Genomic DNA, 16,285 nt, shown 5'->3' on the forward strand with positions numbered 1-16,285 from the left:
ATTCCCGTCCATGCCTCTGTAAAGCAAAACAGAACCATGTAGTTAAAACTAAAAGAAAGAGCTTAGTCTGAGAAAGGCGTAAATTCTTGGAGTTCCATGTTCCTGCGGAAAGATAGCAGATGTTAAAGCCGAGAAGATGTGACTGAACAAATATTGAAACAAGATGACGATTGAAGTTTAGACCAAGACGCAAAACATATCACTGATTCACATGGTAGCAGAAAATTCTAGTTGAACTCCTTAGCCACCTTGACATTAATCACATTGAGCCCAGGGGCTGTCTGTCCATTGAAGCAATCTCGGACAATATGAACATTCTTCTCATCTGTCTCGTGAAGCTCCAATTGGAACTTGCGTATCACGGTGCCTATCACGCTGTACAGCCACGAGTAGGTCATACTAATATATATCAGTGACCCCGGTCTGTAACTAGTAAGGAAACAAGAAACTACTTACCTTTGACCCATGCAACTTGAATTTCCCCTTGCAAACGGAACGAAGTATTTATCCAATTGACGGACTTCCTCGGCAGAGCCTATCCAGCGTTCTGGGATGAATTTCATCGGCTCGGCATATACTTCAGGGTTTCGTAGAACGGAATGGATGGTCATGGCAATAGGCGTCTATATCAACATATTAATAGGAAAACAAGAGTAGGAAACTGGGCAGAAGATATATTAGCCTTGGAAAGACATACCCCGGGTGGAATGGTCCATTTTTCGTATTGTAAAGCTTCATCTGGTGCAATACGCGGAAGCCTTGATGTCACAACGGCGGAAATCCGTAGACCTTCTTTTACCACAGCAGACTTGTAAGGTCATCGTCAGTATAATATGAGAACATGACAGGATGATGATGCCTACCAGATAGGGAAGACTTTTTAGCTTTGTCCAGTCAGCATCGGACAGAACGGGGAAAGCCTCATCTAACTCGTCTTTGAGCTTTTGATATGTTTTTGGATTCCAAAGGAGATGAAATAGAGTGATTGCCATTACTTGAGTCGGTGCATCAGTTGCAGCAAATAACAAAAAATGTAGTTCATTGTCCAGTCGGTCGAGCTCTTTTTCCTTGGCAGGTAGTTTCTTGTTGGAGAGTATAGTTGATATCATCGAATCCCCTTCTGGATTTTCGTACACGGCTTTTACACTTTCATGGTTTTTCTATTCCGCTATCAGTATATCTTTAACACCAGATGATGACCACACATACCTTCTCAAATTGATGAATCCCGGAAAAGTTGGGGAACAACCAGGCAGCAATCCTAGGAAACTTGCGTGCTGGTCTGAAGATGAATGGAATATGCCGGATCTGAATTAGCACCTCAAAGATGCTGTTCACATTTGTCTTCCATTCATCCGTTATCTCTGCCTTGTCCAAGTACGCATAAGAATGCGCGCGGCCAAGTATATATGTAGACATCACGTCTATGGCGAAAGAAGCAAAGAGAGAGTGCAAGTCCAGAACCTCTCCTGTGCCAACCCTTCTTGACAGGTGGCTACAAACCAGATCCAACTTTTCCTGAACAACAGGCTGGAGGGCTGTAACCGATTGTGTTGAAAGGAAAGGGCTCAATAATTTCCTCCGCTCACGATGAAGACCATGTGGCGCAGCCTCAAAGGTTGCCAGGGGCAATCCAGTTTGAATAAACGAGGGCAGTCTATCTCTTTTATTTAATGGGCCACCATATAAGGTATCGTAAAAGTTTGGGTCTTTGATATGTATCTCGTGAGGGTTGATGCGGAGGATAGGACCGTACTTGTCGTGTAAACGCTCAAGCTCGAACATGAACTTGCCTCCTTTCACGATGTCGAAATAGGCCTCATAGAGGCTAGTTGCTGCTGCCAAGCGTGGGCCGGGAAATCCGGCCAGTGGAGAGAAGTATAGGCGATAAATAACCTTGGTGCCTGTGTACACAAGGGCTGCAGTTACCACCAAGAGCAGGTACTCGGATATGTCCAATGTGAGAGGGACCATCTTTCGTGTAAATAGCTGTCGCTTTAAGGTGTCGATGTAAGAATTGATAAGAAGAAAGAAAAAGGGTTAATGAGTTCGACTTTATATTATTCCAATTGCATGGCATTACCCCCTGGAGGAGAGGGGGAATGCATATTGAACACACCCTTATAGGCCACAGGCCGTTTGATCCGGCCTTCATACATTGAGAAAATCTTTGTGGATTCTCGAAAATCATTCATGTGTCAAGTATAATCGGCTATGCGCCTCACCCTTCTGGGTGTTACTTCCTGCTTTTGAGATAATAGATATTAGTGTAACCTCACATATTGTCCACAAGAAGAACCGTGCATGCAGACCATTTGCAATGTGTAACCACAGCAAGCCTCCCAGGCGGACCCTTCGTAGCTTTTCATGCTGTGCGAGGGGCGGAAAGGGGGTCTAACACTCCGTGCGACTTATGTTGCTGATCTTAGCTCCAGCGTGCCAGCACTAATTTGATCACTAGCCCAGTCAACTGCGTCGTGGGGTTTCTACTGGTTGTTGTCATTTTGGTAATTAATTTCCCGGAAGATGATCAAGTGCACATAATGCAGGTATAACATTACTGTCTAGCTTGTAAATTATACCTGCCCATGTTGGCAGTTTTCTTCATAGCCTATATACTCTATGTCTACGCAGCTAAATTAACACAACGCAGCTAAGCAACGTGAGGCCCGCACATATAGTTAAGCAAAATTTGGGAACCTGCCAAAAGTAGTATCATACGCAGTCTGTAAATTCACGATAGGAACCAATAAACACAGGCAAGCCAAGTAACTAAAATCAACCCAAGTACATGAATATTACTAAATTTTCCACCTCTCTGTCCGCCCTTGAGACTTGAAAAATTCCTCCAGCATGGGTCTCCATTTAGCGGGCGCAGTCAGCACCTCCCTTGTTGACTGATTAGCCCATTTCTTGTGCACTCGCAGTTCGTCTGTCTGCCATCTCTGTACAGACTGGCCAACCCATCTCGCAACAAGAGAAGCGCTTTCATCCACGTTTTCGAAGGGAACCATATGACCACAATCCAATATAGTTGCCCTCTTAACTTGGGAATGTTTCACTCCGCCGCTTCCCCCAAATCCTGCGCCTGTCCTCTCGAACATTAGGGCCTGATCCTCTGGCGTTGATACTGGACTCTCTCCTCCAAACAGATAGAAGACAGGCGGTCGGATGTGTTTGAGTATCTTCAACACAATGATAGCCTCGCTTCGATAAAAGGGCATGGATGGGTTTGGAGGGTCAATAATGTCGGGGTATAGTAGGGGGTCATGCAGCGGCGTTTTGGTGGGGTCTGCTAGTACTGAAGTAGTGTGGCCCATGAAGTTTGGTCGGAGAAAGAGCATGGCTTCTTGATATTTTGAGCCGGTCAAAGTGACTGGTCCGTTAGTGGGGCTCACTTCCCCGTCTGTCCGTGGGTAAATGGCTGTTGGTAAACTGCGGTATCCATGCTCGTTCCACCGCCTCAGGACACGAGGATCCCATCGTGCGTATGACCTGGTGGCTGATTTGGTGGCTTCGGATATAGATGCCCAGGTATCTCGTCGCTTAATTGAGAGGAGGGCAAATATTTGGACAGTCAAGAGACTTTGGTTGAAAGGTGGTTCGATTAGGACAAGCGATGTGAACAGACGGGGATGTATAAGCGACAAGAGAGCGCTAGTGTGTGGGATGTTAACGTGAGTTACTTTTCCCTCTCGCTTCGAGCAACATACAGTTGAGTCGCACCCATACTATGCCCTACACCAATGATGGGCCTCGGCATCTCGTGGCGAAAGTGATTGATCATGTGTAGAATATCACGAGGATGGTCAAACCATGACGCTGTACCAATTAGCCGTGAGGTTCAAATGCCGAAGAAGATGCACTCACGATCATCACCGAGCAGTTCTTCATTTGCAACACCGCTAGCACCTAGATTCGCCACATCTGCAACCCATATTGATCCGATCCGAAACCCTTGCTGTTTACTTTGCATGAGAATTTCTTCCCATAACGGCTCGTAAAGTTCCTGGAATTCTCTACTTAGTTAGCGACATCCGTCATTCTATAAACGATAGATCGTGTACTTGCCTTTGGAAGCCCGCATCCATGTGCCCCAATGATAGTCACATCGCCTAGCTGGGGGTTTGGGTTGTCGATAGGTGTATACTTTTTCACCACAAGCTTTAAAGGGGAATCTTGAGAAATAGTTGCATTTGGGTATTCACGGATGTATTGCGCATCAATCACATGCTCCGTTACTGTGAACATGTTGAGTAGATTGTCTGCCGTAGCGTGCAAATTTTAGAATGATTTGTACATTCGATCTCGGATCACTACCGCTTTAAATACCATATGAAAACAGTCTAAAGCTTAGGCAATTACCAAATCCCAGTGTCAATTCCGGATGATGATAAACAGAGCGCGATAGACTCGGAAGTGCAGTTCCATTATTGGCTTTGCCTGATCCGCCTCCATGCTCTATCTGATCAAACAAATTGATCATGAAGGTTGGTAGTACAACATTTCTGTAGAATATGAGGTTTCTGGTTTTAAGTGAACAAATATACGTGTTTTGTGAAACCTTGCGCATCTTTTTCTATAAGCATCAGTGTGTGCGCGACATATCAATAGATCAACACACCTTCACGAAACCACGTGTCAGTTATGCTATAGTCCGTTGTTTTTCGGATAGACCCGCGTGGTCGAGCATAATCACTATTATTTCATTTGTCTTCACGTTCTTGTGTAACATGCAGTCTTCCCGAGCGAAACGTTACACAAACGGAGATTGGACGCCAAGTTGGTGGTTTTCGGAGAATTATACATTCACCCTTGGTACAGCCCATTATCACCCTATGGCATCAGCAACTACTGGCTGGGTATAGTTGTCGCATAACATAACTAGTAGGAGTAGGGTCAGTTTGTACAACCTTGACTGTATTGACGTAGTAATTGCGCTAGTGGACTCTGATGAACCCAGAGTAGCCTAAGGGAGGTATTACCTAAAAGGACAATACACGATTCTTGTCTAGATCTAGGTAAACTCAGCCTCAGAAGAGGCATTTACCTACAATTTATGTAAATTTCACATATTCTTGCCGCACTTTGATTAGTACTGAGGAACCCAAGAGCTTAAAACTACAAATATCAGACTGGAATAGCCCGAACGAAGCGTTTTGGATCCAGATCAAACACTTCGTTGTCGCAATATATATATTGCTGACTTGGTATGAGAGGAAGTTATATCGGCTGCATGCTACTTCGTGTATCATAGTACTTGTCTTGTTGGATTTGCCCCGATATTGAAGAAAGGAATAGTTAGAAAAGTTCAACTCTTTTCCAATTGTATTCAATGAAGATAGATAGATATAATATGTCATATAGACAATTTATGTTCACTTACCACTCGCTATCTCTTCTTACCCCTGACGGCAATGAATTGGAAGATTCCCATGGTTTTCGCCATGCTTGCTCTCTCTCTATCAACCACACTTATTTGATTGAATCCAGCCCAAGAATAAAAAAAAAAAAAACAAAAACATACAACAGTGAGGATTCGCTGGTGGTCACCCACCCAACTACTAACTCACCGGCGTGTGGCTTAAGTACGGCTGAGCGGACGGGAAGCCCTGTTTTCCACACCCTATGGTCGTATGTAGCATGTTACATGTGTGAGGGGATTATACTGCAAAGAACTGGAAGTGATTGGGTGGTTGGTGTGTGAGAAACGGGGAATCAAGGTAAGAATCAAGGTGAAATCTCTGTCTTAGTTAAGCTATATATAAATGCTTGGTATGCCCGGCAATTATCCACTTTGTCTAGTGAAAGAAAGCCACCTAGAACACGAGGCTTGCTATTAGCGTGGGTGCTAAAGTTAGTTACAACCTCATTATCTTAGACGGCAGCCTCTAGAATGGCATAGATGGATTCCTTACTCCGTATTGTAGCCCGTAATAGTGCGACGGTAGGACGAATGGATGGGATATGTGCTTACTAAGTAAGGACACACGAGACCTTGCATGTCTATTTCATCGTATGTGTCGATGAAGTGGAGTATGCCTTCTAACATGCCCCTTAGAACCTAGTCAGAGAGTGTTTTGACTTGTAATGATAGCACAACAAACAAGCTATACCTGCTAGCACTGCTGTGCTCTTCTGGGTGCAATCCATGGATTTACTCAAATGATATCATAAGCTTTGGTCCCTGTCAATCTTGTCATGGTAAAAATGGGTTTGTATGCAGTCAGCCATGGTTCAAGATGTTGATACCTAAGATATAAGGCAAAAAGGTGATTGTGGAACCGCCCGACCTAAAATAACCGGAAGAACCGAACAATGCAGCGAGTCTCGGATACCCGAGTCTGCTCATAGGTCAGTTACTAGGCAGTAAAGTAATTGATCAAGTAATCGTGGCAAGCCCCTACGGACAACACCGGATACTAAATTTTCACTGAAGAGCAAATTATAAGGATGAGAGGCATCTTTTGCACAGCTGCCCCGTAAAAAAGGTACATAAAAAGAACATATCGATTTTTCTCAACTCTCAACCCAGTTCAAGCAGATTTAACTGATCTTCGTATTGATCCTAAATATGTGATATATAATGTAAAGAGCACATTAAAAATCATCGCGCGTAAACAATATATACAAAGGTTGAACCATTCTCTTACTTCGAGAATACCTAGATATGATAGTTCTTACCAAGGTTGATACGAACCTTGGAAAGTAGTAGTCAAGGCTTGATTTACATATATAACTATTTTGAAGGTTAATAAAATCGAGTTTTTGACTATATTGTGGTTCTGTGCCTTTTGTGTACAATTGCTATACAAAAGATACTTAGTCCTTAGAATTTGCTATCCGGTGAAAATTTGCCATCCGGTGGTGCCCACCAACACCATAGGTACAAAAAGAGTTGTTGGGCCGTGCATTGGGTCGGGTAGGTGGCGGACTTGACACGATTCTCCTCCGTGGAGGCTCCAGCGTGGCAGAGAAAACATTTCCCTACGGAGGACAATACATGCCGATATTTGGAACTAAACTAAAGCACATATGCCCTAGCCTGTTCCTAAACAGGGCGTGAGAGTATCATAGAGTGTTCTGAATTGAGTGAAATCAAGTTTGATCCACTTTGTATGGGGCGCTCGAAACAAGACCAGTTACATATATGGGCCGCACGATTCAATCATTGGCTTGACGCCCTCGGCTATATTTAGTAAGACTAGGACATTTAAGCTATCCTTATCGGGTCATGATGTATCATTGTATATGGATGTACACATAGGTAGCACGTTGCGCTCGCTTACCACCAATTAAACATGTATAAATTGACACGGAAAATAAGCTTCCGAGACAGTGTTCGAATACGATTGAGAGTGTGACTGGGACGTTGAAGCCATGCATCTGTGCGACATCTAGACCGCACACCCCATGATACTGATGCTTATTTATGAGTGCCTGAGCGCGGCAAAAAGTAAAGATAGCATGGATACCATTGAAGATTACTTTGTACGATCCCGAGCCCCGCCATTGGATCACTGGCACGAAATCATTGGGATGAGCCTTTTTTTTTCTTCCGGAATTGCAACAGGAGGTGTGACGGGATCGTTAGGCGCATATGTACGGAGTATGTAGTGTGGATTCGCTCGCTTCTATCTAAGACACGGGAGATCGAATTCGTATGCATCAGAACAAGGAAATAAATCAGGGGGCTGGGTTAGTGAATCTGAGAAAGAATATTGCAAAGGAATTTGGAAGGTCTCAGAGCGAGGGATTACTTTCACCCTGATTCACATCCCAGGATTCTGGCGATAGTGGTCTCGGAAACTGAAGATGTGACGTCGAAGGCGGGCGGAACCGAATAAAAAAAGAAACCCACCAAAACTCCGTATGCTCCGTATACGAACTTGGCTTTTATTTTTTTTATTTTTTTATTTTACAAATGGTAGAAATTTCAGGGCAAAACAGGATATCCGCAAAATGGTTGAAGTATTGTGTATTTGTGTTTTTTTGGAGATAAGAGAGGGGTGGGGGTTGAATACAAGACCTCGGTCACCTAATAGTCACCTAATATCTACGGAGTAATCTTCCATGTCTTTGGGATACTTTTTAGTCTACGGTAGAATAGTTCCCTCGCTTCGCTTCCTTTGAATTAATGACAAAGATAAGCCTCTAGGATTATCGGTTGCATTGCATGATGCAGTTCGAATGTGGAAGAAACTAAAAAAAGAGACATAGGCGGTGCTTTGACCTAAGACATATGTTATTAAAAAAGGCTTTTTGCCATACAACGTACATATTGCCATCCACACTGGTGTGCTGATGCAGCTAAATGGCTAAGAAGTGCACTTTGCATAACCGTCTTACTTGGTGACCCCATAAAATTTACTATGAGAACAATACATCACACAAACATATACCTATCCAAGTTAGAATGTTTAGGTTAAGCGCACTAACATCAGCCAAGCTCGCTTGCTAATAATTACTAACAAATACGGATTACGGAGTACATCAAAGCCTTTTCAAACCCTTTGGATCTATCTGAGACACCGACCGAAAAGCCAACCACGCAGAGGCAAAAAGTCAGTGGATACAACATCGATGAAATCTGACTGGGTGGGTTTACGTGGGTCTTGCAGTAGTGTACGGCACCTATGTATAGACCATCCATCCGTTCGGCCCGATAAGGGTTTTGTTCCCCATAGTAAAAAATAAAAAAGAAAAGAAAAGAAAAATATGTATTCTGTAAAATCTGTAAAATCTTGGAAATCAGTAAGCAGTAAAATGCTAGAAGCTTGTTTCAGTTGATTTTTTGTTCTTTCATTCATCTCACTCTCGTTATTCGCCAAAAACTCATATCATTCGTTCTTTGAGTTGCGCATCTTTCCGGCAGCAGGTTACTGCTGATAACAGTATTATATACGGAAATGCAGCGCTCAGCTTTCCTCATACTGTCGTTTTTGAGCGTCTATGCCTTTTGTTGGCCGTATGACGAACCACTCGCTAAATACAATCTAAACGAAAACAAAACCGCTGCTGGCCCGATCGATTATTGGGGAGCATGGCCGGACCATGAGTACCATCCATCGCCAGATAACTGGCGCATGCCCACATATACAATCTTTTTGGACCGGATATCCAACGGTGACCCTACAAATGACGATATCAACGGGACCGCCTTTGAGCATGTCATCAACTCTAACCAGATGCGCCACGGTGGTGACTTGGAAGGGTTGATAGATACACTGGACTATATTGAGGGAATGGGATTCAAGGTTAGTTGAGATCCAGCTTCCGAATGCCTTCATCGCTAACCACAATAGATCATCTACTTCGCCGGAACGTACTTGATGAACTTGCCCTGGGCCTACGATGGGTACTCGCCGGTCGATACCACTCTCCTCGACATGCATTATGGAACACTGGAGGACTGGAGGCGGACGGTCGACGAGATCCACAAACGGAATATGTATGTGGTGGTGGATAACACACTGGCAACGTAAGTCGACGCTCCATATTCTCGGGTGTTCGTTCATGGGCTAATCTTAGAAACACAGAATGAGCAACCTGATTGGATTCAAAGGCCATCTGAACGATTCTGCCGATTTCAAACCATCAGAATATGAAGTCCAATGGGTTACCGACCGAGAATACGTCGATTTCAAGTTCAGTAACGATTGGAACGAAACTTGCAACTTTCCTAAGTTCTGGGATGAGACTGGATTCCCATTAACAGACAACGGGGTTCAAGAATTGAACGGTTGCTATAACAGCGACTTTGATCAATTTGGAGAGCTAGAGGCATTCGGTAACTTCCCCGACTGGCAGCGTCAACTTACCAAGTTTGCCTCCGTGCAGGATCGCCTGCGTGAATGGCACAAGCCTGTCCGCGATGTAATCACTCAACACTCCTGCCTTCAAATCGCGAGTTTGGATCTCGATGGTTTCCGCTTTGATAAGTCTGTGCAATCGACCCTCGAGCCCCTGAGTCAGATGCTCCCCGTCTACCGTGAATGCGCGCAGAAACTTGGCAAGAAGAATTTCTTCCTCCCCGGCGAGATCACATCTGGAGATAGCTTTGGCAGTCTCTACCTAGGCCGCGGTCGCCAGCCCGATCAGCGTGTGGCTAATGCAGGCGAGGGTGTTAAGCTTACCAACACCTCGGAGGGGGCTTTCCTACGAGAGGATGGGCTGCAAGCCTTGGATGGCTCCGCATTCCATTATACCATCTATCGTTCGATGACCCGTTTCCTGGGCTTGGACGGTAACCTGGTTGCCGGCTTTGACTTGCCGACCGACTTCATCGAAGCCTGGAATGAGATGCTCATTACCAACGATTTTCTCAATGCATTCACAGGAGAAATCGACCCCAGGCATATGTATGGTGTCTCGAACCAGGATAATTTCCGCTGGCCAGCTCTGAAAAATGGTACAGCTAAATACCTCCTGGGTTTGTACATCATCTCGCTGGAGCTTCCTGGAATCCCCCTGATCTTGTGGGGAGAAGAGCAGGACATGTACGTGTTCGACGCTACTGCAGCGAACTATATGTTTGGTCGACAGCCCATGACATACCAGACCGCATGGTGGACACAAGGCTGCTTCAACTTGAACACCGAAAAGTTCTACGATTTCCCTATCGATAAGGGACGCAATGGTTGCAATGATATCACTGTCACGTACGACCAGCGGAATCCCGCCCATCCACTCCGCAATATCATGAAGCGCATGTTCGAGATTCGAGCCCATTACCCCGTCGCTCAGGACGGCTTGTTCCTTGAAACGATATCTCAACTTACAGAAGACATATACCTTCCTGGTTCTTCTACCACTCCCACGGTTACTGGCCTTTGGTCTGTATTGCGAAGCTATTTCCCTGGGGTACAAACAAACGCAATCCTACCCAACGAAACCCTCTGGCTTGTGTATCAAAACGGAAACTCGACCAAAACATATGGGGGCAACTGCACCTCTACGAATGGATCTCTATTGGCGCCATTTGACTCAGGGACAAAATTGAAGAACCTCTTCTATCCTTACGATGAACTCACTTTGGAAGATGGCCCCAAGTCGTCAGACAACACCTACGGATGCGTCCGTAAAATGGAGCTGCTTCCATGGGAATACCGGGCCTATGTCAAGGCCTCCGAGTTCATCGAGCCCGGCCCTACTGTCACCGATTTCTTCCCTGGACATGATGCTCGGTTGCTATCTTCAGAAGACACGGGTGAAACCATGCCTATCCAGCTTGGATATTCTACTGAGATGGACTGTGACAGTATCACAAAGGCATTTTACCTGAATTCTACAACAGAGAAGAACATCACCGCCGAGCTTGATACATCTAGTGTCAACTGCACCAAAATCTCTGCCCGGACTACGAGCCATGCCTACACCGGAGAAATCCCGACTGTTTGGACATGGTCTGCAAACCTTAAAAATGTCCACCATGGAATCCACCAACTGACCGTTAAGAATGTTTCCTCCTCCGGAGTCTACACCAATTCGACCGACAAGTTCTTGCTGCGCCTCGGTGCTCATGACAACCCCCTCATTTCTCCGCTTGCCAATTACTCTACCAGTCTAGTCCACAAGTCTAACGACAATTTTTACATCCAGCACAGAGCTGCCGGTGCAGACATGTTCCGATACTCGTCTGACTTTGGCCGGAGTTGGAACGAGTGGGCGGCGTATAAAGGTGGCAACACGAGTATTACCATCCCAAGCTTCACTGGCACAGACTCCCAGAAGTGGGAGGGAACTCATATCCGAGTTCAGTACTTCTCGCGACTTACTGGAAGTAGCGATTACATCCAGGAAGGTGATTATGGGAGCGATAGAGTCCGAAGATTCCCGCATATGTGGTTTAACGGCCCATACAACCAATATGGCTATGATGCAGGAATGGACAGCAAGATGAAGTACGATTCCAAAGCATCTCGCTGGACCTACGACTTCGTTTACGAATGGCCAGCCATAGGCCAGCTGAATGTTTGGGGCACAGACAGTGACGGTAACCCTGATAACTCCGAGGTCTACGGTGATGTCGGCAACTCGTCTTCGGTTCAAAAGCTTCCTCCGTCCTATCTCGCATCAAACGTCATCAATATCACCACCCTGCCACCATTCCCGCATCTTGGTTGGACTATCTCCCTCGATGATGGCAACCTAAGATACGAATTGATCCCTGTCGGATCGGGATGGGCCCAGTTGGTCCTCTATGTCCTTCTCTGGGTTGTTCCGATTCTTATGGGATTGGCCGGTGTCTTTATCTTCATCGGAAACTTCTACCGTGTCAAGCTTAACATGAATGGCAATGTCACCAAGACCGATAAATTCCCGATACTGTTTTGGCGCAGAATCAAGGGAACATTCAACAAATATGACGATATCGAAGAGATCGGCATGTCAGACAAGGGTGTACCAGAAAACATGGCTCTGGCAGCAGCGGGCGCGAGCGACCAGCGCCGCACTGTATTGATTGCCACTATGGAGTACGACATCCAGGACTGGAAGGTCAAAGTCAAGATTGGTGGTCTGGGAGTAATGGCGCAGCTCATGTCACAGAATCTGAAGCACCAGAATCTTATTTGGGTGGTTCCTTGTGTCGGTGATATTGATTACCCCGAGGATACACCTGCTGAGCCTTTCGTGGTGACGATCCTAGATCATCCCTATTCGGTGCAGGTGCAGTATCACGTTGTCGATAACATCACCTACGTCCTCCTTGATGCTCCGGTTTTCCGGCAGCAGACTAAGGCGGAGCCCTACCCTCCGCGTATGGATGACCTTGACAGTGCCATTTACTATTCGGCTTGGAATCAGTGTATTGCAGAGGTCATAAAGCGAACACCCTCCATCGATCTTTATCACATCAACGATTTCCACGGCTGTGTGGCACCACTTTACCTGCTCCCGTCTCGCACTATCCCAGTTTGTCTGTCATTGCACAACGCTGAGTTCCAGGGTCTTTGGGCTTTGAGAACCCCACAAGAGAAGAAAGAAGTCTGTTCTGTCTTCAATATCCCGGTTGATGTAGCGACCAAATACTGTCAGTTTGGCAACGTTTTTAACCTGCTTCACACCGGTGCTAGTTATTTGCGATTCCATCAACGCGGTTTCGGCGCAGTAGGTGTGTCCGAGAAGTATGGAAAGCGCTCATGGGCCCGTTATCCGATCTTCTGGAGTCTTGCCAAGATTGGTAGTCTTCCGAATCCCGATCCCTCTGACACAGGCGCCTTGAAGAAAGACCCCGACGTGGAAGTTTCGGTACAGACTACTGACGAGTCGGCCAATGACAAACTCCAGGCACAGAAATGGGCCGGTTTGAATGAGGACCCTAACGCAGACTTGCTGGTGTTCGTTGGAAGATGGTCGAAGCAGAAGGGAGTCGACCTGATTGCCGATGTCATGCCGGCTGTCTTGTCTGCTCGGCCTAATGTGCAGCTGATCTGTATTGGTCCCCTCATTGATCTTTATGGTAAACTCGCCGCTATCAAGCTTCAGCGCATCATGGAAATGTTCCCAGGCCGTGTCTTCTCGAAGCCAGAGTTTACGGTTCTTCCCCCTTCGTGTTTTCTGGTGCCGACTTCGCCTTGATCCCATCCCGTGACGAGCCCTTCGGATTGATTGCCGTTGAGTTTGGCCGCAAGGGTGCACTTGGAATTGGTTCTCGCATCGGAGGTCTAGGCCAGATGCCTGGTTGGTGGTACACTGTGGAATCCGACTCAGCCCGCCATCTCTTGCACCAGTTGAGAACTGCCATCAAATCCGCCCTAGACTCATCACTCGAAACCCGACAGGAGATGCGTGCAAACTCTGCCAAGCAGCGCTTCCCCGTTCTGGAGTGGGTTCAGAAGCTCGAAGTCTTGCAGCGAACTTCTATCCACATCCATCACCAAAAGAATCAACTCACCGTTGCAGGTTCAGCGCGAGAGTCTCAGATCTACTGGGAGACCCCAGGCTTGCGGGACTCCGGTATGATCACCCGCCCTTCATCATATCTGTCATTGCCGGGGACTTTGGATGCGAACAGAACATCACAGCCTCCTCAGCCTTCCCTTCTCCAGCTACAGGCAGTCGAAGCTCAAGAGATGCAGGCAGCCGAAAACAACAGAGGCAGCACATTAAACCGCAATCTATCGCTCGGTCGACGATCTGGACCAGGACATGGCAGAAATCGTCTCACCAAAAAGTCACCGCGCGAGAGTCAGATGCTCGAGGCTATCGACGGTGATACCACGGATGATGAGAGCTTTGTCACGCCACAAGAGAACTTGATCACTCAAGAAGAGGCCATGGCAGCAGTCAACTTGCCTCTTCAGGATATGGCAGCACACCCTAGAAACAACAATCACGCTCGTGGGGAGTCTGACTCGTCAGCCTCGGAGTCGTCGCGTTTCCTCTCAAGGGACTCCTCTCCGGTGAGAATAACTCGTGATATTTCCGATCCAGCTGCACCTTTCGCTCACGAGGGCCGGAATATTTCTGTCCTCTCCTTGCCTTCTGTTGTTAACGACCATGATCAATCCGATTTCCATCTGCAAAAGGTCGACCCGACCTTTACGGACAGCATGGGCCACTTCACGCGAAACTTCGAAACCATGCTCGCCAACCTCAACAAGAAAAACTCAACTTCAGATTATTGCATTGAGCTTTATCTCATGAAGAGCGAGCGGAAGTTCTTCTACATGTACAACGATGCGCAGTTGAAGAAGCAGCCCAAAGAACGTCCCGTAACTGGAGCCGGCCTGGGCAAGACTGTCGAGAATACACCGTATAACGTCGTCACAGAAGGTCCTGACGAGTCTGATGAGAACAACACAGATGAAATTGATCAGTGGCTCTCCCGTCTGGGATACAAGAGACCCATCGCCATCCAGCGCTTCATGAGATGGCGTGTCGGAAACTGGCCTGTCTATGCTCTATTCCTCGGTCTCGGACAGATTATTGCAACGAACTCTGCGCAGATCACCCTGTTGGCTGGCCAGATTGGTGAGACAGCAGTCAAGCTCTACGTCATCGCGGCAATTTACTGCGTCTCTTCCATTGTCTGGTGGTGCCTATTCTTCCGTTTCCCGTCTGTGATTGTCCTCACTCTCCCCTGGTTCATATATTCTATGGCATTCGTCACCATGGGCGTATCTCCGTTCGCACTCTCAGACGTCGGTCAAGCGTGGGCTCAGAATGTCGCCGCAGGTGTCTATGCCGCAGCATCTTCCAGTGGTTCCTTGTTCTTCGCTCTCAACTTTGGTGATCAAGGTGCTGTCCCTGTGAAGGATTGGATGTTCCGCGCAAGTCTTATCCAGGGAATTTCACAGCTTTACACTGTCGCCTTATGGTACTGGAGTTCCAAAGTCACCGCAGCGGAAGTTGGAGGTGTTTCCACAGTTGCCCTGAACTCCTGGAAACTGACGGCTGTGGTGATGCCTATTGCTGCGGCTTGTTTCATTGTCGGTGTGCTTCTTGCCCTTGGCCTGCCTAAGTACTATCGCCAAGCACCCGGAAAGATCCTCTTCTTCTACACATCCCTCTTCCGTCGCCGAATCGTCCTCTGGTTCTTCTTCATGGTCATCATCCAGAATTGGTTCCTTTCCGCGGCATTCGGTCGAAATTGGTCATTCCTCTGGTCCTCTCAACACACAAAACCATGGGAAGTCGCTCTCCTGGTCATCTTCTTCTTTGTTGTCCTTTGGGTCGGTGTGATGCTACTCTTCCGTTTCTTGTCCAAGGAGCACAGTTGGATCTTACCCGTCTTCGGTCTGAGTATCGGTGCACCACGATGGGCGCAAACATGGTGGGGAACATCCAACATCGGTTATTATCTCCCATGGGCTGGAGGTTTGACTTCCGGAGCTATCGCATCCCGTTGTCTCTGGCTCTGGCTCGGTGTTCTCGATGAGATTCAACAGGTTGGCTTGGGAATGATTCTCCTACAGACCTTGACAAGAGTGCACGTCGTTTTCGTCCTGCTCGCCGCCCAGGCCCTTGGATCTATCGCCACTATTTGTGCTCGCGGATTCGCGCCAAACAAGGTCGGCCCAGGAGACATCTCCCCAGCTATTGGATCATCATTGGATGCTGTTGGAAATGCGTGGTTCTGGATTGCCCTTTTCTTCCAGCTTTTGGCTAGGTCAGTTATCATCCCCCAACACTCATCCTATAGCATTTTACTAACCGTGATTATAGCTTTGGTTTCCTTCTCTTCTACCGCCGTGAACAGCTCAATCGGCCCTAGATCACCATTGGTGGTTTGGCTCCTAATTCAGTAATTTTTGTGTCCTAGTATATAGATAGATGGGAA

The 16,285-nt window shown here is 46.8% G+C and overlaps 3 protein-coding genes across 3 annotated transcripts; 1 reads left to right on the forward strand and 2 right to left on the reverse strand.

The window, feature by feature from the left end:
- Positions 1 to 227: 227 nt before the first annotated feature.
- Positions 228 to 1,974, reverse strand: N7487_000710 (cytochrome P450; the record flags this gene model as incomplete). Its single annotated transcript, XM_056868458.1, has 5 exons — positions 228 to 399; positions 457 to 623; positions 698 to 808; positions 864 to 1,160; positions 1,210 to 1,974. The coding sequence occupies 5 exons, from the start codon at positions 1,972 to 1,974 to the stop codon at positions 228 to 230; spliced, it is 1,512 nt and encodes a 503-aa protein (XP_056733242.1).
- Positions 1,975 to 2,801: 827 nt separating this feature from the next.
- On the reverse strand, positions 2,802 to 3,976 carry N7487_000711 (uncharacterized protein; the record flags this gene model as incomplete). Its single annotated transcript, XM_056868459.1, has 3 exons — positions 2,802 to 3,657; positions 3,714 to 3,822; positions 3,871 to 3,976. 3 exons carry the CDS (start codon positions 3,974 to 3,976, stop codon positions 2,802 to 2,804), a joined length of 1,071 nt encoding a protein of 356 aa, XP_056733243.1.
- Positions 3,977 to 8,909: 4,933 nt separating this feature from the next.
- On the forward strand, positions 8,910 to 16,219 carry ags3 (alpha-1,3-glucan synthase Ags3; the record flags this gene model as incomplete). The annotated part of the gene is made up of 5 exons (XM_056868460.1): positions 8,910 to 9,257; positions 9,306 to 9,481; positions 9,540 to 13,462; positions 13,528 to 16,114; positions 16,171 to 16,219. 5 exons carry the CDS (start codon positions 8,910 to 8,912, stop codon positions 16,217 to 16,219), a joined length of 7,083 nt encoding a protein of 2,360 aa, XP_056733244.1.
- Positions 16,220 to 16,285: the final 66 nt, after the last annotated feature.

This window comes from Penicillium crustosum (genome assembly GCF_028827405.1).
Source record: "Penicillium crustosum strain IBT 35664 chromosome Unknown utg000001l_segment0_segment0, whole genome shotgun sequence".
Taxonomy (NCBI): domain Eukaryota; kingdom Fungi; phylum Ascomycota; class Eurotiomycetes; order Eurotiales; family Aspergillaceae; genus Penicillium; species Penicillium crustosum.